General features: G+C 41.9%; 1 protein-coding gene and 1 long non-coding RNA gene across 8 annotated transcripts in view; one reads left to right on the forward strand and one right to left on the reverse strand.

Annotated features, from left to right (window-relative positions):
* Nucleotides 1–456: 456 nt before the first annotated feature.
* On the reverse strand, nucleotides 457–19,283 carry LOC129537180 (uncharacterized). Of its 6 annotated transcripts, XR_016037553.1 has the most exons (11): nucleotides 18,870–19,283; nucleotides 17,770–18,536; nucleotides 10,898–11,150; nucleotides 10,518–10,675; nucleotides 10,215–10,289; nucleotides 9,558–9,647; nucleotides 3,579–3,709; nucleotides 2,412–2,451; nucleotides 2,160–2,234; nucleotides 1,019–1,052; nucleotides 457–588 (listed from the first exon to the last, which is right to left on the reverse strand). It is a non-coding gene; the product is annotated as an uncharacterized LOC129537180 (long non-coding RNA). The 6 variants fall into 6 exon arrangements; XR_016037550.1 differs by lacking the exons at nucleotides 457–588; nucleotides 1,019–1,052 and having other exon boundaries at nucleotides 1,965–2,234; nucleotides 17,770–17,964; nucleotides 18,189–18,536; XR_016037554.1 differs by lacking the exons at nucleotides 457–588; nucleotides 1,019–1,052 and having other exon boundaries at nucleotides 1,965–2,234; nucleotides 18,942–19,283.
* A 73-nt stretch (nucleotides 19,284–19,356) lies between these two features.
* Nucleotides 19,357–24,304, forward strand: part of TMTC2 (transmembrane O-mannosyltransferase targeting cadherins 2) — a 461,860-nt gene continuing 456,912 nt past the window's right edge. Inside the window, exon 1 of one of the 2 annotated variants that reach the window (XM_055396594.2) lies at nucleotides 19,357–20,123. In XM_055396594.2, coding sequence (XP_055252569.1) covers nucleotides 20,041–20,123 — 83 coding nt within the window. In that variant the 5' untranslated portion in view covers nucleotides 19,357–20,040. The remainder of the gene's footprint in view (nucleotides 20,124–24,304) is intronic. The other variant, XM_055396593.2, reaches the window with a different exon arrangement.

A 24,304-nucleotide genomic window follows, 5' to 3' on the forward strand; every position in this document is an offset into this window, starting at 1 on the left:
CTTGATTCCAGCTTGTGCTTTATCCAGCCCAGATATTTCACTATTCATTAAACAGAGGTCCAGGATTTGTGTGGTGGTGGTGGTTTAGTTGCTCAGTTTTGTCTGACTCTTGAGACCCCATGGAGTGTAGCCTGCCAGGCTTCTCTGTCCATGGGATTCTCCTGGGAAGAACTCTGGAATGGGTTGCCATTTCCTTCTCCAGGGGATCTTTCTGATCTGAGGGTTGAACCCAAATCTCCTGCATTGCAGGCAGATTCTTTACCTATTGAGCTAGGAGGATTTGTGTAGCAGATCTCAATGGCTCAAAACTCCCACCATTTTTTTATTATCTATGATCTCCTGAAACTGCGTTTTCCTCATTCTACATGATCACTGTTTACTAATCCAAACTCAAAGAATACAAGTTAATGTTTATTCGCTTTAAAACAGTCAGCAGGACATAGGCCACGTAATCACCCTCCATCTGCTTCTTGATGTTTCCACACAAAATAACAAGCATCCTCCCTGTAAGCCATAGTTCTTTTATGTGCATCTGGTGGTAGAGAAAAGGAATGCATTGCCCTCTGGTCTATGGTTCCATTTTAGTAACTGAAAAAAATACAAAAATAGGAAGACTGTGTATAAATAAGTAACTGTAGCATATTTCCCTCCACGGTTGGTCCTCATCACTTTGTAATAGAGATAATAATTTAACATCTGCTATTAAGTTGGACTTTATAATAGAAGCCAAGGTTTTTATAGAAAAAAATCAATGCTTAAGTTGATATTTTATTTTAAACTGCCTCTTGTACGGGTAAATGCAGGGAAAGGGTTTACTAATTCAGTCCAGCAAGCAATTACTATGCAACCACTGGGTGCCAGCAAAATTTGGGGAAGTTGCCTTTAACACGATAAGAGAAGCAAATTTCTGTGATGCTTTTCAGTTTACTTGGATCTTTCCTGGCTGTTTGAATTTTTAAAAAATCTTTATGCTCAATGGAAAAGTGGAGGAAAAGGTCTAACAATATGCATACTTAACTGTGGTCCAAGCATGGTTCTTATTTTTTCTCTGCCTGGAAATAGAAAAAATAGACAAATAATTTTCTTATTTAAAGAAAAACAAAAAGCTGAAGATTATTTTGTGATCAAAATACCTATTTGAAAACAATTTTGGGGTATTCCTAAAGTCAGGAACCATGTAGTAAGTAAAACAACATCATGCTAACAAAGTGTTTAATATACGGCTTTGTGGTGGTGCTATTTTTATTTACCCAACACAGTTGACAAAAGCAGTCAGTCGATAGTGTAATCACTGAGAGCAGTCAGTCTGACTATTCTGATTAAAATTTCTGAGAAACCTAGAAAGCTCAAAATAAGTATAAGCAGGATGTCTTCTAAAAATCAATACACAAGCTGCGGCAGCATGAAGAAATATATTTAAATAAATCAGCAATTGGGAATACTTCAAAACAACTTTCTTAGATATATTTGTTTATTTAGCACATCTCTGACTTCTGCCCTGGCATCATATAGGAGAATTTCTTTGCTCTCCTGATCCCAGCTTCTCACGTATCAGATATAACAGCTATTTGAACTGGCACATCTACACAACCGTTCCTGACCGGAAGTGTGTTAAGACAGTGGATGTAACTGGAGCTGCAGATTTGGAGAGACAGCATCCCAAATGACCAACTGGGCACGTGGCCAGAATATTGCAGGCAACATTTCTCTTTAGAGAAAGGGATACGTCACTGCACAAAGCCACCATCAACTCAGCTGAAGTCCTTCCCTCCTAGGACTTCTTCCAGTCTCTTCTCATAGTGACTGGCCATGGCTTAGGACTGATCAAAGTGCCCTGCATGATATATGAACACCATCTTTTGAAAATGTATGTTTTGCATGCAGCCATTTTCATAGTTTATAAAATCAGATGTGTACAGGATACACTGGGAAAGAGAAACAACAGAACAGATGAAATAGTTGGGTTATAGTATGTTAAAAAGATTAAATAAAATATTTTTATTTTATAAATTAAAATTTTAAACCAGATCACTTGACAATTGGATGACTTGTAACCATACTGGAGTGATGAGCATTTTCGGAGCAGGTGTTATGCAAAGAACTGGAGCACGGAAGGACTGGAGCACGGAAGGAATGAAGCTGTCTTTCAACATTTTCACCTCAAGGGAAATCATGCAGAACGAACGGCAGATAGAGACTGAGCCAACAGATGACAAGAGGACTAGCTCCATTCTCTGGAAAATACGATGATAAGAAACAGATTTCAGCTGTTCCTTAAGTTTCCCCTCTACTGGACAACAAAGCTGCCAAGAAATGAGGATACGCAGATTATGACACACACGTAACCCCTCCACCTGCACTGCGTCCTGACAAGTCACAGCGTGTCTTTGATTCAAGTACGGGAGACCTACCTGTGAAGCGAAATTGTCTTCTTACGTGAAACACTGTATTCTATAGAAGAATCAAGTAAAGCAAATGAGTATTTTTGTGACATTCTTTAGAAAGCATCTCAAAATATCTTTTAACATTGGTAATCAGAGGTTCACATAAACACTTCTCTAGGAAGTAGAATCCCACTTTCACCTTCACTGACAAAAACAGACAAATAACAACTGAAGCTGAGAGAAATTAGGGGCAAAGTTCTGTTACTCTACTTTAAGTACATGTTATTTTTAAGTTTTTCTTCTGATATGGAATGGAACTTATGCCTGCCCCTAACATTTGCAAAGCCCAAGGCAAGAGTGTAAATGGAGTATAAACATACCATCTACCTTGTAAATCAAATAGGTTTTCTACTGTGACAAATACACTTCCATAACAAAATCTGAAAATGTGTAAAGTTATGATTTTTTGTACGACTGACATTTGGCCAAATACCAAAGCTGAATGAATTTAATTACTTTTGCTCATGTTGGGCATTTGGTTGATAGGTTAGTGATATCTTGATAAATCATAAAATAAACAACTGTAGTACATACATTATTATATTTTTTCTATAAAATTATTTTCTGGCATTCATATTTCAACTCAGAAAACTCATTATGTTGTGAAATCAAGATTTTTACCTAGTTTATTTTCTGATAACAGTAATGATCTAAGGAACTAAATATACAATTACATCCAAAGTGTACAAAATGTATTTTCATCAAAACTATGAATATATATAAAAAATATAAACAAATTATTTTGTTTTCAAAGTAAATGATATTTCTTCTAAAATAGTCATACAGAAAGCTACAATTTATAATTAGTAAGTATAAATACTTTAATCAAAGCAATTTAAATAAATCTCATTAAATAATTTTATAAAAATCAGTTAATAATCTCACTATTCAAGGGTCCTGTGTTTGCCAGTGTAAAGAGTTAGTACACATTTTATTGCTAGTCTCCAAATATAAATGTAAAAGAAATGAATTGTTTACTATTCCATAGCATTCTTCAGCTACCATGTGCCAGAATTGAAAGTATCACACTAAATTTGTGAGAATGGATAGAATTGTAAATGGAAATATATAAAGATGCAATTCGCACTGGGACCTAATCAGCACAGCAAGATTGAAGGTGGTGAAAAAACTTACTGTGAAACAAAAAACTCCCCAGCTGTTGGGTGACTCTATGAAGGGACTCTCCTGTCCAACTGTAGAGTCCAAAGATGTTTGATGAATTTGGGCTTGATTCCAGCAGGTATGGCTATCCAAGGAGACTCAATCTGCAGGATGGGAATACAGCCAAAGGAGTCCATAAGCATCAGCCTAGACTAGAAGTCAAGAGACGGATGGAACTGTGGTTTTAAATGATATATAGCAGAACCTCCTTGAGTAGTGAGAGGGTCCAGGTAACAGAGCTCAGCCTCCATGGATAAGCCTGTCAAAGTTAGGCAGAATGTCAGGGCCCCGGCCAAGTGGGCTTGGGTGCAGGGAAAAGCTCTACATCCAGATGGAGTTTGAAGTGATGAGAGAAAACCAAAACAGATGTCTGGATATATACATAGATTTAACCAACACAACTGGGCTAAGGGGCAAGTATTCATTCAGTAAGCAAACTGTGGGGGAAAACAGGAAGCACATGGACCCCAGGTCCTCTCCTCTTGCGAAGGGTGCAGATGTATTTTCTGCCATGGTGAGAATCATTTCAGGCTTTGGTTGAGGTTTGAACTCGAATGAAAAGGGCATTTGTGATTATTGTTGAGTGGCGCTAAGAAGACATGAACTGAACAGTTTAAAAACCGTGCTTGGTATATATATAAAGTGCATATATGGGATTGTTGGGCTTCCCAGGTGGCTCAGTGGTGCAGAATCAGCCTGCCAATGCAGGAGATGTGGGTTCGATCCCTGGGTCCAGAAGATCCCCAGGGGGAGGAAATGGCAACCCACTCCAGTATTCTTGCCTAGAGAATTCCATAGACCGAGGAGCCTGGCAGGCTACAGTCCACGGGGTCACAAAAGAGTTGGACATGATTTAGTGACTAAACAACAACAACAACAGTGTGGGATTGTTGGGGAAATTATTTATTATGGTTTTAATGTATAGGCCTAATATATTGGAGAAGTTTAATTTAGCTATGATTACATTTTGCCCTGATCTTTATGGGTAAATTTTGTATTAAAACATTATGAAAGTTTTCATTAATTTATTTTAAATGGGTGTATATTATAAAATCAATTATAAAATCCTTATACCTCTTAAGACTCTTGAAACTGCTATTCCCGATGCATCAAACTGGGTCCTTGTGACTCAGCAGTTACCTTGACATGGATCGTTTCTGCAACAATGTTGAATGACTGAAACTGTTTTTGTCATCAAGCCTTCCCTGGTGGCTCAGATGGTAAAGAATCTGCCTGCACTGCAAGAGATGTGGGTTTGACCCCTGGATTGGGAAGATCCCCTGGAGAAGGAAATGGCTATTGACTCCAGTATTCTTGCCTGGAGGATTCCATGGACAGGCTACAGTTCACAGGGTTGCAAAGAGTCGGACACAACTGAGCAACTAACACTTTCACTTTGGTAAAAACTCTCTCTGTTATGAAACTAAGCTAACCCATGGATCAGCTCTGTCCATGAAGATGCAATTTTCTGAACACATGATCTTAAAAGAAAGACAAGTTATATGCTTTCAAGTTCTGAAAAGTAACTCTGAATTACATTCTAAAGATGACTTTCAGTGCTGTCAGTAACACCGCTGTTGCATGAGATTTCAAAGAGAAGGGCTTTGGATTAGGAACTTGGATTTCAAGGGACTGGTGAGGATAGTGAAGTATTTTCCTGTTCTCACTGACTTTACATGGCAAAGGTTTTTTTGTTTTTATATGACCCAGGAGAAGCATAATTAAGGAACGAAGTAGTCACTTATATTTGGGCACTGTACACTTTAATAATAAGTGGCAATTAGCAAATCCTAAGAAATGGAAACTATTTTTGTTGATGTTTTCCCTAAAAAGTATCTTAAATAATATTTTAGGTCCAATGACTGAGCTGAGATAGGAAATGGCCTCTTCTAAGACCACTTTGGTAGCAGCTTTATTTTACGGACATTCAGACAAACATTTTGATTTTAACTCATTTTATATTATTTTCTGCTAAATGCATTAGAAAAATAGCAAACAAATTAAATACATGGTCTATTTTGCTGAAATAATTCTGCCAACTGTCAGCTTATTGAAATGTGTTGGTATTACAGAGATATGCTGTAATGTATATTTTAAAAATCTATTTAGTAGGGTAACTTAAAAAATGATGCAAATAAATAGTTCTTAATTACAAAAGTATCTGACAACTTGAAATGGTCTTAAAAGAGGTACTCTGCAAGTATTCATTAATTATCACTTAAAGTTGATTTACCAGTATCTCTCTTTTTTACCTGCAGTAAAGAACAGATAACATAAAATTTACCCTCTTGATAATCCTTTAGTGTACAGTACAGTATTGTTGACTATATGCAAATTGTAGGACAGCGGAGCTTTAGGATGTTTTCAACTTGACTGAAACACTATACCACTGAACAGGAACTCTGCATCACCCCTCCCTCAGCCCCTGGCAACCATTTCCAACATCACTTTTAATGAATGATCCTTGACTTAATATTATACAGTTCTAGAATTTTCCAAAAGTATCTACACATATTCTTAAGGAATTTTTGTTGTTGTTTTGAGTCGCTTTTACCGAATAATTGTTTCCAGAACCTTTGAATGCTTTCCAAGGATGGAGAGCCAATTTTTACTTCTTTGTTATCTGATGTTTCTGTTATAAAAAATAACTTTTAAGAGGCAATTTTAATCAGATGAAAGATAGGAAATGTAGTTAGTAGATCTTTGTGAATACATTGTATTCTATAATCTCTACATCTGGCCTCAAGGTAAAAGACTAATTTTTCTCTATCTATAAAATAGTTTTTTAAAAGTATTTCTTTATGTCTATCTGTGTAGAGTGGCCGCTCCCTCACTTGCCTCTCAATACTAAATTGGAGTATAAAACTTCCAACAGTGGGAATTAATCCCTTCTCTGCCTGAATCTTAGCTGCTTCTTTAAAAAATATTTGGGAATTCCCTGGCAGTCCATTAGTTAGGACTTGGTGCTTTATCTGCCAAGACCCTGGGTAAAGTAAGATCCTATAAGCCAAGTGGTATGGCCAAAAAAAAAGTGTTTTCTTCTAGTTTATTTGAGATATAAATGACACATGGCACTGTATAAGTTTAAGGTATACAGCCTGATGATTCATCTTCACTTCAGTTCAGTTCAGTCGCTCAGTCGTGTCCGACTCTCCGCGACCCCATGAATCACAGCACGCCAGGCCTCCCTGTCCATCACCAACTCCCGGAGTTCACTCAAACTCATGTCCACAGAGTCGGTGATGCCATCCAGCCACCTCATTCTCTGTTGTCCCCTTCTCCTCCCGCCCCCAACCTTTCCCAGCATCAGAGTCTTTTCCAGTGAGTCAACTCGTTGCATGAGGTGGCCAAAGTATTGCAGTTTCAGCTTTAGCATCTTACACACATCAAAAGATGATGATAAATTCATACTGAAGATAGTTCTCAATATTGTGAATAAGCTAGACATCGTATATGATTTAAAATAAAAAAGCTTTCGAAACAAGACGGGTGTAGCATAGACTACCGGGCCATCATTTCATTTACTAGTTGTACCATCTAGCACAAGTTACTTCATATCATTGACACTCAGTTTTGTGAATTGTGAAAAGACACTAACAATGCCCATCTGGTGAGACAGGGAATTCAGTTACATAGCGTATTTAATGGAGAAGGCAATGGCGCCCCACTCCAGTACTCTTGCCTGGAAAATCCCATGGATGGAGGAGCCTGGTGGGCTGCAGTCCATGGGGTCGCTGAGAGTCGGACAGGACTGAGCGACTTCACTTTCACGCACTGGAGAAGGAAATGGCAACCCACTCCAGTGTTCTTACCTGGAGAATCCCAGGGACGGGAGAGTCTGGTGGGCTGCCTCTATGGGGTCGCACAGAGTTGGACACGACTGAAGTGACTTAGCAGCAGCAGCCGTTCCGTTCCGTTCAGTCACTCAGTCGTGTCCGACTCTTTGCGACCCCGTGGACTGTAGCCTACCAGGCTTCTCCGTCCATGGGATTCTCCAGGCAAGAATACTGGAGTGGGTTACCATTTCCTTCTCCAGGGGATCTTCCCGACCCAGGGATCGAACCCGGGTCTCCTGCATTGGAGGCAGATGCTTTAACCTCTGAGCCACCAGCAGCAGCAGCAGCAGCAGCAGCAGCAGCAGCAGCAGCAGCAGCAGCATTGTATTTAAAATAGCTGGCATAGTGCTGGTAGAATGGCTCAGCAGGTAAAGAACCCGCCTGCAGTGCAGGAGAAGGAAATGGCAACCCACTCCACTGTTCTTGCCTGGAGAATCCCAGGGACGGGGGAGCCTGGTGGGCTTCCGTCTGTGGGGTCGCACAGAGTTGGACACGACTGAAGCGACTTAGCAGCAGCAGCAGCAGCAGTGCAGGAGACACAGGAGACCCAGGTTTGATCCCTGAGTTGGGAAGATACCCTGGAGGAGGTAATGGCAACCCCCTCTTATATCCTTGCTTGGATAATTCCATGGACAGAGGAGCCTGGTGGGCTAAGGTCCATACAGTTGCAAAGAGTTGGTTGTGACTAAGCACAGACACAACAAAATAAACACCTTTTTTTCCCCTCAGAAACCCTTAATCTGGAAGTAGGTAAGAGAGACAGTAAAGGAGATGTGGAGGAGGGATAAGGGAAAACAACGTATTCATACAAGGTAGAAGTGTACATGTAGGCAGCCACCATGTTTGACTTTTTGTAGTGTATTGTCGGCAATGGAATTGGCACCCATACCCAGAGCCAGGTTAGAAGATGGGTCAGCCAGGCAGTTGCCCAGTACTCCAATCCACTAGGGATACAAAATTACAACTGAAACAAATTGGAAATATAGTGCATGCTTGACTCCTTTCATAACTGGCAAGCTAAAAAGATGATTACTCCCTTGAATTGCAACTCAGAAATCCCGTTGGGTCAGAATCAGCCCGTTTCCACTGGGTAGTTCTGTAGCCTGCTCCTGCAAGTAGGGGGCCTGGCGCAATAACCCTGAGACTTAAGACTATAGTTCCCATCAGCTGAAGGATAAAACTGACTATAGAATATGATCTATGCTATTTGCTGAGAACCAATGATTTACAACTATAGTTTAGATGCTTGTTCTGAAGACTCAAAAAAGTAAAACAACAAAAAGCCTTGTAACCACATCCATTAAATTGTTTTGTTGTTAAGTTGTGCTGGACTCTTTTGAGACCCCACGCATGGCAGCCCGCCAGGCTCCTCTGCCCATACTGTCCATGGGATCTCCTAGGCAAGGATACTGGAGTGGGTTGCCAGTTTCTTCTCCAGGGGATCTTCCTGACCCAAGGATCAAACCTCCATCTCCTGTGTCTTCTGCTTTGCAGGCCACCTCTTTATCACTCAGCCACCAGGGTTGAATGTTGGTGATTAGGCAATCCAATGACAGTATAGGTGTGAGTGATAATCCCACCTAGGTTATAGTGTTGTGTCACTTTCCAAGCATATAATAGGTTTGTCATTTTGAACATAAAGAAAAATACCCATCGAACAAATATTTTAAGGATATTGGTTAGAAGCAGTGATGCCTGCATGTCTTAATAGTGACTGCACATTCTACTTCTATTACTGTAGGTCATAAATGTTCACTCTGCTTCTCATACAGAGAAACACACTCAGGAAACAGATACAATTACATTTAAATACCTAAATGCCACATGTACCTAGTCACATACTTACATATAAATATACTTAATAAATAAATCAAGAAGAAGCAAGTAAGAGCCAGATTATAAGGGCTTATAATAAATAGCAAAGAGAAATACAGCTTAAACTGTTATAATTAAACAGAAGTAGGGAATGATTAAAAAAAAAAGAACAGATTTGTTTTATACTACCCAATTTCAAGACTTATAAAGCTTCAGTAATCAAGACAATTTGATACTGGCATAAAAATAGACAAAAGGATCAATGGACAGAATATATACCCAGAAAAAGACCTACCCATACCTCAATTAGGGCTTCCCAGGTGGTTCTGTGGTAGAGAATCTGTGTGCAATGCAGAAGACAGGGGTTCAATCCCTGGGCCAGGAAGATCCCCTGGAGAAGGAAATGGCAACCTGCTCCAATATTCTTGCCTGGGAAATCACATGGACAAAGGAGCCCGGTGGGCTACAGTCCACGGGATCACAGAAGAGTCGGCCACTACTTAGTGACTAAACAAGTATGTAACAATTAACAAAGAGAGTTGACTCACTGGAAAAGACTCTGATGCTGGGAGTGATTGGGGGCGGGTGGAGACGGGGAAGACAGAGAATGAGATGGGTGGATGGCATCACCAGCTCGATGGACATGAGTTTGAGTGAATTCTGGGATTTGGTGATGGACAGGGAGGCCTGGTGTGCTGTGATTCATGGGGTTGCAAAGAGTTGGACACGACTGAGCGACTGAACTGAACTGAAAGGCAATTCAGTGGGGAAACAGACTTTTTAACAAACTGTGCTGGAACAATTGAACATCCAAGGACCAAAAGCAAACAAACACACAAAAAACCAACCAACCAAGCCCAACAAAAGCAAACTTTGAGTCACACCATATCCCATATATAAAAATTAAGTCAACATGAATCATTGATCTAATTCTAAAACCCTGAACTATAATACTTACAGAGAAAAACAGGAGAAAATTTTTGTGACCTTAAAATAGACAAACATTTCTTGGGTCAAACATCAAAAATGAGATCTAAAAACAAAAAAAAGATGAATTTAATCAAAATTAAGAATTTCTACTCTTTGGAAGACACTGACAAGCCACAAGCTGAGAGAAATGTTTGCAAATTACTTATCTTACACAGGACTTCTGTTTTAAATAAAGAACTCTCAAAATCCAATAAGAAAACAGCAATGCAATTGTTTTAAAGGAAAAAAAAAAACACCACTAAAACCCAAAACGTTTGTTGTTGTAGCCCACCTGCTTCTCTGTCCATGGGATTTCCCAGGCAAGAATACTGGAGTGGGTTGCCATCTTCTTCTCCAGGGGATCATCCTGATCCAGGAATCCAACACATCTCCCCTGCACTGTAGGCAGATTCTTTGCTGCTGAGCCACCAGGGAAGCCTTCAAACACAGCTATTGGTTTGCAAACAAAGGGGTCCTTGTGAGAAAGAAAGGGACAGCCTCTAGAAGCTAAGAGGTAGGGAATTTCCTGGTTGTCCAGTGGTTAGGTATCCCCACTTTCACAGCAGGGTGCACAGATTTGATCCCTGGTTGGGGAACTAAGATATCACATGCCACGTGGTACAGCAAAAACAAACAAACAAAACTCAAGAGGCAAAGAAATGGAAACCTCACTTCTACAACTGCAAAGAACTGGATTCTGCCAACAACTGAGTGAGTTTGGAAGTTGAATTCTTCTCTAAAGCCTCCAGATGACAGTCCAGCTCTCCAAACACCTTTGTTGTTTAGTTGCTGAGTCGTGTCCAACTCTGTGACCACATGGACTGTTGAAGAAGGAATTCATAGGGCCTGGACTCCATCTTAGGCCTGTTCATGCTGATCATGCTCAGCCATCTTTCCAATGGACTCTGAACTCTGTGTTTAGTGCCTATGAAAACGACAACAGAAGGATAAGACCCCCTCCAGACAGCGGAACCTTGAAGGTCGTATCTAGGATACTCATCGCCTAAGAGAAAACATACACTAATCACCCCTTCCTCCAGACAGGCCGTAAATTTTTCGGTCTATTTCGGAGTGTAACCTCGGGCTTATGGATTATTGGCTAGCTGTTTGACTGTTTGAGCACATAGCACGTGAATGATGGGGTTACTGTGGTTGTATTTTCCTTGGTTTATGTAAGTCTTAAGGAATTTGGAGTGGTGGGTTCAGACATGTACGCATGGGGTATAAAAGACTTTCACAAATGTTGGTCGGAGTCCTTGGCTAAGAGGAGACTCTGCCTTGGGCCCGCCGGTGTAATAAACTGCACTTCACTATCTGCATTGTCCTTCTGAGTGAGTTTGTTTCCCGGAATGCGTGGCTACAAAACTGTAGCCCACCAGGCTCCTGTGTCCATGGGATTCTCCAGGCAAGAATACTGGAGTGGGTTGCCATTTCCTTCTCCAGAGGATCTTCCGGACCCAGGGACCAAAGCTCCATCTTTTGCATTGTCAAGAGGATTCTTTAACATTGACCCACCAGGGAAGCATCTAAACCCTTAAATTCCCATCATATGAGATCTCGAACTGAGGATGCAGTTGAGCCATGCTGGACTTAGGACTACAAAACTGTGAGCTAATAAACTGGTGTTGCTCAAGCAGCTAACAACAGTGTAGAAGAAGGAAAATAAGAAGAGAGGGAGGAAGAGGAGGAAGGGGAGAAGGGAGGGGGAAATGACTTGAACAGATACAGCAGCAAAGATGTATGGGTTGAAAATAAGCATATGAACACATGTTCAACATCACTAGTATTAGGGAAATGGAAATTAAAAGTATAATGAGATACTACTATACACTTAGTTAGATGTCTAAAATTAAGACTGATCCTGAAGTGTGGCAAGGATGTGGAATAACTGGAACTCTCATAAGCTGCTTATGGGAATGCTAAATATTATAACTACCTTCGAATAAGTCTGGCAGTTTCTTAAAATATTAAACACTACCAAATGACTCAGCCATCCCACTCCTAGGTATTTAACCAAGATATATGAAAGTTTATGTTCAAATAGAGCCTTCTCATAAGTGTTGATTGCAGCTTTGTTTGTAAACTGGAAACAATTCAAATTCTGTTCATCAACAGGTCAATGGAAAAACACATGGTAGTACAGCCATACAAATAGAATATCACTCAGAGAAAGAGATGAAAAGAAATAAACTATTAATATGCACAAAACATGGAAGACTTTCAAAATAATTATGCTCAGTGAAAGAAGGCAACTCTCACCCCTGAAAAAGCGCCTAGTGTTATTTCCATTTATGTAAAATTCTAGAAAATGAAAACCCATCTCTCCTGAGAGGAAGCAGATTCAGTAGTTGCCTGTGTCACTTTGCGGTATAAATCAGGGGAGACACTCAGCCAAAATTATCAAAAGTAATGGATCCAGCCTTCCAGGCCAGCACTGGCGTGTGATCAACTTCAGGGAGGAGGTACAGAGGAATGAGAGACTCCTGATCCTGGTTCCCATTGGTGTTCCGCTTGGAACTGATGAATTTAATGTTGACATCATTTGTCCATTTGAATCCAAGGACTGACTCTGGAACTGACTGCCAAGAAAATAAATGCCCTAGCTTCACATCTACCAGTGCAGACAGACTCTTTGCTGATTAGTTTGTATATCACAGGGCAAGATCTTCACACATGTGAGGGTGAAGACCCTTGTTGTTTTGTGCGTTGAGATTTCAATCCTTTTGTTGGAGCAAAACAGGCAAAAATGAAAGAACAGAATGAAAAGAACAAGAAAAAAAAAGATTAAAGAGTATTGGAAAGAAAAGTACGGCATAGTGGAAGACTATATCCAAGGCCATAAATGTACAATTCACTTGTAATTATTAAATAAGTCATAAATTTTAAGATATTTATTCATTCAAAGGGGCAAGTTAATTAAATTTATTGAAAAAGTTTTAAATGAATTGATTTTGTCATTTATTTAATAGGACTTTAATCATTTTAATAGGAATAATAAGTGGATTTAACAGGCTTTATGATGTACAAATATATAGTGGTGTCTTTAACATAATAAAATGTCTTTAACATTTGGAAAACCAACTAAAGCATTTATACAAGTGACTTAATATCATTATATAACTAATTGTATATGATATATAATATTATACAATAATACAATATTAATGAAATTATATTAATATAACATAACATTACATTATATAGTAATTATATATTAATGTATTATATAATACACTAATAATATTAAGTCACTTGTATAAATATTGTAGTTGGTTTTCCAAAGTTTGATTTTCATTAATAGTTTCATTATTGTGTTGAATTTTGGGTTATGCTTATCTTAATTATTCCTCATAGATGGTGTGGATTATGTTAGGAAAAAGTCTATGCATGCTTGAATACATTTATTCTTAAAAATATATGGTATGCATGTATGTTTTATGGGGGAGTTTCTATCACAGGTTAGAGTGTGGTCTTTGCAGGTGTCTATATCAGATTTGTGAAAAATCAAGCAAAAATGGTAGACAAAGAAAGACTTCCACAGTGTTTTAACATGAATCTTCTGAGGGACAGTAGAGGAGGAAAAATAGGAATTTAATCAAAACACCTTGACTATAGCCAGGAATTCCCTTTCCTGAAATAGATCCTAATGAAGATATGGCCTTTTGAATGTGAGACTGCAGAGTTAGCACATAGATTTTGAGTTAAAAGACATATATTTCAAATGTCAGATTCATCACTTAGAGGCTGTCAGACTATAGACAATTTCTCAACTTTCATTTCCTTGTCTGTAAAATATGGCGGTAAAGGTGCCTATCTCCCAGGGCTCTTGAGAGGATTAAATGAGATCATAACATAGACTGTGCTCCACAAAATGCCTAATACCTAAAAAGTGTTCAGGGCCTGTAGCTGTTTCATAAAAGCAGGTCACACATGGCTGTAGAAGATACTAGAGCAAGAGGAGCCAGGTTAAATAAAGCTTTGACCACTGGGAGGAGTAGACAACTAGCTTTTAAGTGAAATCATTGTGTTGTCCAGCGTAGCAACCACTAGACAATGTTGTTGTGTACATTTCAATTAATTAAAATTAAATAAAACTTAAAGTTTAATGCCTTAGTCACAGTAGCCATACTTTATATGCTCAGTAACCACATGTAGCTGATGGCTACCACACTGAGGAGCATAGGTATTAAACCACCTTTGTAGAAAGTTTTACTGGATGACGCTGGCTCTAAAGAGTCCATCCAGGTTGGGCTAAGCATCAAGGCAATATTCATGAATAACTGGTTAATTTACCTAAGGTCCACATCAAAACTAATCTTCTTTCTACTTTTTTTCTTTTATTATATAGAATCTGAGTCTTATCAAAACTGTTACCCCAAATTGTGTGCCATTTTCAAGCTGTTAGAATATTTTTGATCACTGTTTATACCAGTGCATGTAATTGCTTTCAGAGAGATTCTATGAAGAAGGCTGTCCTTGGTTTTTTTGATTGAGTTTCTGAATTCTGTCATTAGCCTCAACATCTCTGCAATTATCCATGTCTGGTTAATAGCATGTTATTTCTACACTCCTCCTCCACCTCCACGCCTCTGAACTGGAAGCTGGGAGATTCTTAAAGTGATAATTCTAGCATCTGGTTCTTAACTGCCCTGGGTGACAGAGGGGGACAGGATCTCTGTCCATTGCTGCTTCTTCTTAATTACATTCCTAAATAGATGGCAAGTGTGGGGATAAAGCGTGGTTACATTTGTAGTATCTACAGGGTAGCATTTTAAGGTATGCTGGGAAACGTGGAAAGGTAACATGTGTAGCCAATGCATTGACTGCCATTAGTTGCCCAAAAAGCCCGGGTGCCTCTTTCAGCTCCCTGCCCCACATTTTATCCACACTCTGCTGTTTTTCTCCCGCAGGGTTATTTCCTGAGTAAAGCCCAGAGCTTAGGAGCCCCTCTGCAGAAAGCCCTGTTCTGACCTCCCTTAACAGGCAGTTTCACCTGCTGGGCTAGTGCCTTTCTGCTTCCTAGTCAATCCGTTAAGATTTTAGCAGGAGATTCTTGGATACCTTTTCACAAAACATATGGGAGATTGTAATTACTTTGGCCTGGTACAATTTTAGAATTGAGAGAGCAAGGAAGAGGTGCAAATCTTCTGTTCATAAATAACCAAACTGTGGGTGCTTTAAAAGGCATCCTAGGCAGCAGGAGAATTTATGTGCCACATTTTACCGTTGGCACACTTTCCAAATGAATTGTTCAAAGAGAAGTTGTATTAGGACAAACAGAAATGACGATCAAGACCAGATGTGGATTTTTAGTTAATATTTATGCAACACCCAGAGGGAAGATGGCATTGCACAATAAACTAAAAATGTCTTAGGCAAATAAGGAAATCTTTACCCCAAGGAACTGGTGCTGCAGAGGTATGAATTATACAACAAAGGGCTGGGAACGCAGAACAAACGCAGGGTAGGTCGGGGCAACTATAAAAAATAATTCATTGAGGAAGTGGTGAGGTAGCAGATGTGTGGAAACTACTTGGGGAAAAAAAGGGCTTAGCACTTTTTTGGCCAGTCTTGTATCTAAGGTAGAAAACTCAAGGCAGCCAGCTTAATTTCCTTCATCTGTGAAGAGCAATAGTAACTTTAAATAGACTGTATATATATATTTCAGAACTCAGGCAGCAATCTCACAATGGGCAAGTACACCTTAATAAATTAAAAAGGAATGTCCTCAGGTTTGAAATGATCTCCAAGGAAAGTGATGACATCTTTACATCTTTAATCTGATTTCTCCCCAAAGCTGTTTAAGGAAGGTTGAAAATGCAGGCATCGGCTGCTTCTGAGCCCTTGGAAAGCGGTGAAAGAGACCAAGGCTTAATGCACTGGAAGAATACCGAGACCCAAGTTAAATTATAGAAGGAAAATTTGTTAAAAGCAACGGGATTTCTCACACACAGCTGGATTTCCAGCCTTTCATCCATCAGGGATGGCAAGATGAGCCACGTTGTGGCATGTCTCACAGTGTCCTGTGCTTCTGATTCAGAGAAGTTGGAGATGGGGAGAGAACAGGAGGGGCCGAGGGAGGAGTGTCGAAAATGTTCCTTTAAAACTGTTGGAGTCTTGAAAATGGAGACAGCTCTGGGAAGCTCACAAGCTTTTAGCAGGCTGAACCCAAAGCTCTTAAACTTTCCTTCCTGAGTCCTCTTAACTATTGAACAGGGCTGTCTGTGACTTCCTACGTCTCCCACTTTCCTGCAGAGTCGATGCATTCTTAAGAAGTTGGAACCTACTTCCTCCCTTTCTCCTTTGTTAATTTTTCACTATCTCTAACATCGAGAACAAATCAGTTTGCCCTATTCTCTCAAGATTAAAGTTTGTGTATTTTCAGTTGTTATAGTTACTGCTGAACATATTTACTTGTTTATTTATTGTCATTTTTTTTCCTTTTAACTGTCCAAATATTTACAGGTGCTGAGCACCACATGGGAAACAAGACTGATAAGGTCTCTGGCCTCTTGGAGCTGCTCTTCTGGTGGTGATTCTGGATACTGACACCTATGATGAAGAAATTAATGCAGGCAGATGGGATATGGATCGCTGGTGGAGAAGCTACTTCCTAAAGTGTGGGCTGGAAAGTCCTTTCTAGGCCATGGCATTTGAACCAAGACTTGAATGCTGAGAAGGAACTGGAGAAGGTCTGTGTAGAAGGCATTCCATGTGGAAGAAAGAAAAGTGTAAATTCCAGAGGAACAGGATGTCTGTGTGACTGGGGCACTGGAGCACAGTGACACGTGGAGTAGTCCCGGGACCAGATGGAGGCTTGGCTGGTCGTGGTAAGGATTTGGGTTTTATTCTATGTATAACAAGAAGTCGCTGAACATTTTTTTTTTCCACCTAAGCAGGGAGTTCATAGGGCTTCAAAAGAGTCCTTTAATACCTGAAGTTATAACTGAGGATGGATGGAAATTACAGTAGAAGCAAGGAGACCACTTGGAAAGCTTCTGCATTAGTCCATGATGGGAACATGGGTGGCTGGGATGAGCACTGCAGCAGTGTGGATGTGATGAGATGTGTTTTGGAGGTAAACATATAGGTTGTAATTGACAGCCTAAAGGATAAGAGGAAGCTGGAAAGAATGAAAGTGAAAGTGTTAGTCACTCAGTGGTGTCCAACTCTTTGCAAGTCTATGAGCTATAGTCCCTGGCCAGGCTCCTCTATCTCATGGAATTCTCCAGGCAAGAATACTGGAGCGAGTAGCCGTTCCCTTCTCCAGGGAATCTTCCTGACCCAGGGATGGAACCCAGGTCTTGTGCACTGAAGGCACCAGGGAACCCAGGAGAGAGTAATAATAACAATAATAGTTACCACTTGCATTGCATTTAGGTAATAAGTGCTTTACATATGTCTACTACTTTCATCTTCATCATTATACGCCCAGAGATAGGTATTATTATCATCACTGTTTTATAGGTGAGAAAACTGAGGAACAGAGGTTAAGTGACGGGCTAAAGGTCACCCAGATGGGAAGCACTAGAGTTGGGACTCACACTCAGGCATCTGATCCTAGAGAAGCTCGATCTTCTTCGAGCGTCCTAGGATCCAGTATCAACAGGTAAGTGCAGTGGAGAGAGAGTGGACCTTTGATGGGCCAAACTTTTTGACAGTGGGCAGAGGTTCAGTTCAGTTCAGTCGCTCAGTCGTGTCCGACTTTCCGCTACCCCATGAATCACAGCACGCCAGGCCTCAAAAAAAGAAAAAATAGGTATAGATCAGTCCCTACTTTTAAAGATACAATTTCCTCTTATATGCGTTTACGTATGTTTTTCCCAGGGCACAAAAACGGGCCTATCGTGCATGGCACAATATAATGAATATTCATGGTTTCCATCTGTGTCTACATCGATTTCCTTGTGAACTCAGGAAAAGATGAAGCTTTGTTTTGCAGACACCCAAACCAACCCGGTACCTGATTTTCCGGCCACTGCCAGACATCCTGGGGGTGGGGGTGGGGGGTTGATCACCTAACTTGCTGGTTAGATGCTGGTTAGGTTTGGGGAGGGCGGGGAGATGGGAAGTCGGGCTCTCCGGGTCAGTTTTCTATGCTTTGCGGCTGCTAAGCAGCAGGGGGCGCTGCAGCAGTGTACTTCGTGGTCCAAGGGAGCCGCTCATCCAGCCGGAAAGGCCAAGTCGAGAAGAGGTGTGGCAGGCAGCCCACGGTCCTCTTCGGTCCTGCAACTTTAGTACCCAGAGCTCGTTCTACACAGACCATTCTTCTACACGATATTTCATCGTGTTGGATGCCTTCCATCCAGTCCTGCATCCGGGCGGAAAGGAAAGGGCATTAGCTTCCCGTCTTTCTAGGTTTGAGGCTCGCGCTGTACTGGGTCGCTAGGACGTCTCTTCTCTGCGTTCTCCCAGTCTGTCTGACAGGTCCCTTGAAACCACGAAAAGCCGCCGCAGCTGCAGGTACGCCTGTGTGCGCGCTAATCTCTTTGTCCTCTGTTGGGGTCCTTTCTTTTTAAGCTAACTGCGGGAATACTTCCCTCCCCACCCGTCTCTCCATTGACATTTGGGATAAAGGTCGGCTCGGAGCTGAAATCTCTCCCTCCTAAGATGCCCCCTTAAACTCGCCACCCCCACTACCCACCCCATTTCGGCTCCTGCACGGTGCGGGTGTCTGACGTGTCGCGTGTGTGTTAGTGGCGAGCACTAGCCAAACCTGTTCTTCCTCTCCCGGTCCGCAGAAGTCTCTCCAACTGACCGGACTTACGCCTGGCAACGCCTGGCACACGCAGCGCCCGGGGTTGAGATCCCGCTGGTGCCCGGCGCCGCCAGGCAGCAGCGGAGCGAGCAACCGCTTCCCCCGGTCTCGTTCTCCTTTAGCTCCCGCGCCCAGGGCGCACTCCAGCTACCTCTTTGGGCTGTTTTCCAGCCGTCGCCCCTGGGTCCCCGCGGCTTCCCAGGGTGAAATCGAAGGGGAGAGAAACCGGGGGAGGGCGGGTGGTGGGAAGGCGGAGCCTCCCGCCCGGGGAGAGAGTGGGAGGAGCCTCCAGCCGCGGGGGCAACGTGGGCGGAACCTTGGGGGGCGGATCCGGGTGGGGAAAGGGGCTGGGCAATCCGGGGATGGAGGGTTGGCCACGCAGGCGCGGGGGGCCGAGCCGAGAACCCCACGCGGGAGCTTCTGGAGGCTCCAGCCACCGCTTCTCACTTCACTGGAGAAGGGGCTAGGGCCGGGAGGGGAGCTAATAAAGAGTGAATGAGCTGCAGCCGCTGTGGCGGCCGGAGTCTGCCGGAGCGGCACAGGAGCCGTGCGCCCGGGAGGCGGCGAGGGGAGGCGGTTTGCCTTGTCCCTCCCGGCCGCCCTTTTCTCTCTCTCTTCCTCCAGCTGGTCCCAGAGCCCGGCTCGGGCCGGTCCCTCTGCCCCGACCCCGCACTCTGCCACCTTCTCCAAGTCCCACTCCGCACCTAGGGCGCCCCGCACTGCCATGGGTTAGGGTGGCGGCTGCGAGCCGCGCGAAGGACCAGCCTTGTGCATCCGCCGGGGGCCGCGGAGCCCGCTCGCCGCTCGCCGGCGCAGGGCATGGGTAGCGCGGTGTGAGCCCGCACCCGGGGAGGACGCAGGAGCTGCGGAGACGGGCGAGGAGGAGGCGGAGAGCGGTGGATTGGAAGGACCCGAGGGAGGAAGGAAGGGTGGGGAAGCCAGGGAAAAGTGAAGCTGGGAGGAGAAAGCGGCGGAAGGTGGGGATTGATGCTTCTGTTTTTTGTTGCCGCTGCTGCCCTCGCGCTGGGAGCCGAGCCGGAGGGAAGGCGGTGGAGAGATGATTGCAGAGTTGGTGAGCAGCGCTCTGGGGCTCGCCTTGTATCTCAACACCCTGAGCGCGGATTTCTGCTATGATGACAGGTAAGGGGGCGAGAGGAAGGGGTGACGGGCTGCCTGGGGACTCCGCGGTGGCTTTGAAGCTTCCCGCTTTAAGGCTGGGAGTGCATCTTGGAGGGACTGTTCCTGCACCTGACGGCTTCGGAGACGCGTAAACATCCGAACCTAAAGCAGACATTCGGGACGCGGGCGCACAGGGCGGGCTGAGGGAGTTTGGGTTCTTACTTTGCAGCAGGTTCCTCTCCCTTGCTTCCAGACTGTTGGCAGACGTATTAAGTTTCTTAGCGGAAGTCACAGCAATTTGGGAAACTGTTTAATGAACGCATTAAAAACAATTCTTAGGTATTCCTTGGTGCAACACAAAGCACATTGAGCGATTTTACGTCTGTCCTGGAAGGAAGCTACTCCCTGCCCTCTAATAGATCTTCCCTGTAACGTTTCCTTTTATTGATGGGACACTTTTATTTCCCGAGGTTGAAACACACATTTGATAGTTGCCAAAATAGTGGAGAGACCGCACTGTTTCAACTTTCCCTTTTGACGCGTGGTGTACATTACTTTGCGCCAGGGCAGTGCTGCGCCCCCGCGTCCCTCACAAATCGATGGAGCATTACTTTATAAAAGCCTGGGCCTTCATTCTGTTTGGGAGTTTTACTTTAGACGTTAGCGATTCTTTTGTGCTAATTGGGGGAAGAAGACGCCCCTAGAGACTGAAGTTGTCTTCTGCATTTGGGTTAGTTTGGGTGGCTAATGAGACCTGAACTGTGTTGTCAAAGAAACTGCATCGATTTCTGGGAAATGTCACAGTTGTGCTCGTGTCTCTACCTATTTTTTTAAAACGTTGTTAGTGTTTAGAAACTGATGAAAAGCTCCATTAGGGGAAATTCCAATTTGTGTCTTTCCGGTGACTTAATCTGATTACAATTAAAACAGATGCATAATTAAAATATATTAGGGAGAACAGCACGCCTGGCTAAACTTATTAACCGTCCTGGGGTGTTTCATGCTCCATTGAAATTAAACCATCCAAAAAGTGAGCACAGATTTACTTTGACAGCTTTTCAGCAGCCTCTCCGGGCAATGGAAAGTGAATGGATCCCCAGGGTCAGGGCGAGGCAGTGAGTGAACTTAAGCAAAGTGGTTGATAGGGAAGATGAAAGCAGAATCTTCTCTAGACGGTGATTAGCCAGAGTCTATATCCTCTACCGTTCCCCTCTCCCACTTAAAAGCGTGTTCGTGGTTGCATGCCTTAAGTCACCAAATCTTGGTTCACACCCACGTCTGTTAGGAAACCCCCTGGTAATCGATGCAAGAACATCCGGCAGACCCTTCTCCGTGCCTTCTGTGCGAGTGTCTATCAGATACTAGTTGATGGAAAGCCACTGTTAGACATAAACTTTTCCTTCACTTTCAAGCAATGTGCATACGTCTTTAGCAATTATGCTGCAAGCTCTGAGAAATAGATGGTCTGTGTGTAAGAGTGATATGAGCTGCTTCTGTTCCCTCCAATTCTGTGTTACTGTGCACCTGCTATTTCTAGAGTACTGGCAGAAAAAACTTGCTTTCCAGAGTTGACTTTTCAGTAAAGTGAGCTCAGGGGAGAATCTGGGCTGTTACTGGTCCTGTTGGGGACAGTTTGAAGAGTAAGTAAGCCAATAATTAAGAGCTTATATAAAAAAGTAACTTACTGTAATACTGTTAACTATTGTAGAACACTGTTAAATCAAGCATCACTGGCGTGGCTACTCTTAATTGCTGTCCAGTTCTTTAAAAAGTACATGTCAGAAGAATCTATCCAATAAAGATTAAGGCTGGAACTAAACCACATTTGAATGTACTTTTCTCTGTAGACTTAAAGTTTATTTTGTGTTCTTGAATCCTCAGTCAGACGTGTTAGTGTTGTAACTTGGACAAAGTGTAAGTATGATGATAAATTAGTTGTGCTTTGATAGTTGGCAATTGTAAGTTCTTTACCTGATATAGATAGAATGGAATGTCAAAATTCCTGACATACCTAGCTGCATAGATGAATTTAATGTGATAATTTGCCCATATCATCTAGTTGATGCATGCCCAATATATGATATATAGACAGTATATACCAATATGATGTTGAAGGCCTGTGAATATAAATTATGGTTAGTTACAAGTGGGGCTTCCCTGGTGGTTCAGAGGTTAAAGTGTCTGGCCCCAATGCGGGAAACCTGGGTTCGATCCCTGGGTCGGGAAGATCCCCTGGAGAAGGAAATGGTAACCCACTCCAGTATTCTTGCCTGGAGAATCCCATGGGCGGATAAGCCTGGTAGGCTACAGTCCACGGGGTCGCATAGAGTTGGACATGACTGAGCGACGGAACGGAACAATTTGAAAAGTTAATTTGACCCTAGTTTTCCTAGTAGCAGAACTGCGTGTGTGATTACATATTCTTCAGAGTATGAAGTCTTACAAGTATCACTTGGTTTTTATGAATCCTAGAAATTATGAAGTACGTATTAATAGGAGCATGGAACTTGGTGTCTGCATAGCATGTTCAGGCAATTCAGTGCCAAGGTGAACTGTAGATTGTGACTTTCCATGTAGACTTTCTGACCACTGCTCTAACTCACGTGTGAGAAGGGGAAAAGAGCTGGGAGTGGCAAGTGGAAATTGTAGGAGGATGGTAATGTGTTTATTTCCACCACTCCATTTCAGACTACAAGGACTCAGGTGTGAAACTTGTTTCAAGTACATCTGTGGTTTCTGCTGCTTCCCTGCTTTCCCACCCCTCCCAAGAACTTTAGTGAAATATGGTTTCAAAGGAGAGAGCGGTACTGGGAGAGAGAGAGCAGCTCAAGGAGAGAGATGACTTTTATGCTTGACTTGCTTAGTGAGATCAAGACTGCATTTTAGCTGACGAATCTGGCATTTGCTGTAGGAGGGCTTTCTATTGCTTCAGCTTAAACGTTATTGCTGTGGTACTTCTCCAAGTTATCATTTCTTTTAAATATAGTGATCAAGTTTACTTTATAAACTATACATGTAATTACGTTCAGTGTTTGATGTAGCTTGGTTGAGATTAAGTGGTAATCTGAAACCTTCTTTTAGCAAAATCAATTTCCCTATGGTAAAATTTAATGTTTTACTAGTGTTTCTGTGCTAAAGTTAAGAATATGGCTCTGATGTGATGAAACAAACAGTAGAAGAGTGGAATTCACCGTATCTGATGAAAAAGCATATATGGTTTCAGCTTCTTCCTCCTCTCCCCTTGCCTTCAGTCTAGTAATAACTGTATTGAACCTTAATTTGTGGTTAGAGTAAAACTGGAATTATAAATATACAGTTGTTGCTAAATTTTAAGTCATGTTGCATATGACTTCTGGAAGGACCATTTCATTTTCTGGAGAAATTTAATGTTAGGCTAGTGGGGAAAACTTGCTGACCCCAAATTCTCTGCTCTCTGACATATTTGTTGAGGATAACATTGCATCACTTTCCCTTCATCCTCTTTAAAAGTCCTGTTATGTTTTGCATAGAGATAACACCAACAGAAGAGTCAGTTTACTTCAAAGCAACCAAAGTAAACTATAACTGCTGTTTCCTACTCTGATTTCATTTTGCACATCTTCTAATTGATGGCATGCTTTTTATAGTAGATAACAAGTAAATAAGTTAATGCTGCAAATTCATCTTTTTATTCTAATGTGAGTAAAATAACACATTAGTTTAAAAAGACAATTTTGAGTTTCTGAAAGTAGGAAATGGGCTTGTGGCTGCTTTGAAAAAAATTTTCCTTATTGCTCATTCTGCAGTTGTTAAACTCAACCATGATCATTAACATTATCTTTGGGTTTCTTAGTTACTGGTGTGCAGTAATTGTGTAAAATTTGGAGAAGCAACTCCACAACAGGAATTTCTACTCTTGAAATCAAAACCACCCCAAATTCTCAATAGCATATCCCTAGTTTAGTTATTCATTTAGGTGTAAACATAAATCTCAGTTTAAAAATACTCATTTTTTTTTCTGAATGTCATAAAGAGTTTCATTAACAGTATTTAAATGAAGAAACAGAGGATTTAAAGTATATACACAAGTTTTTTTATACATATATATATTTCTTTTCCTAAAGGTATTAAACTGTATTTTCTACTTGATCTTTTAATGTTATTATCAGTTTGGGCTTTTGACCTGGTATAAGAATTTCTTGTGAAATGACCAGTTCCTCTAA

The sequence above is a fragment of the Moschus berezovskii genome, chromosome 6, assembly GCF_049115385.1.
Source record: "Moschus berezovskii isolate FMDL1 chromosome 6, NW_MosBer_1.0, whole genome shotgun sequence".
In the NCBI taxonomy this organism is placed as follows: Eukaryota; Metazoa; Chordata; class Mammalia; order Artiodactyla; family Moschidae; genus Moschus; species Moschus berezovskii.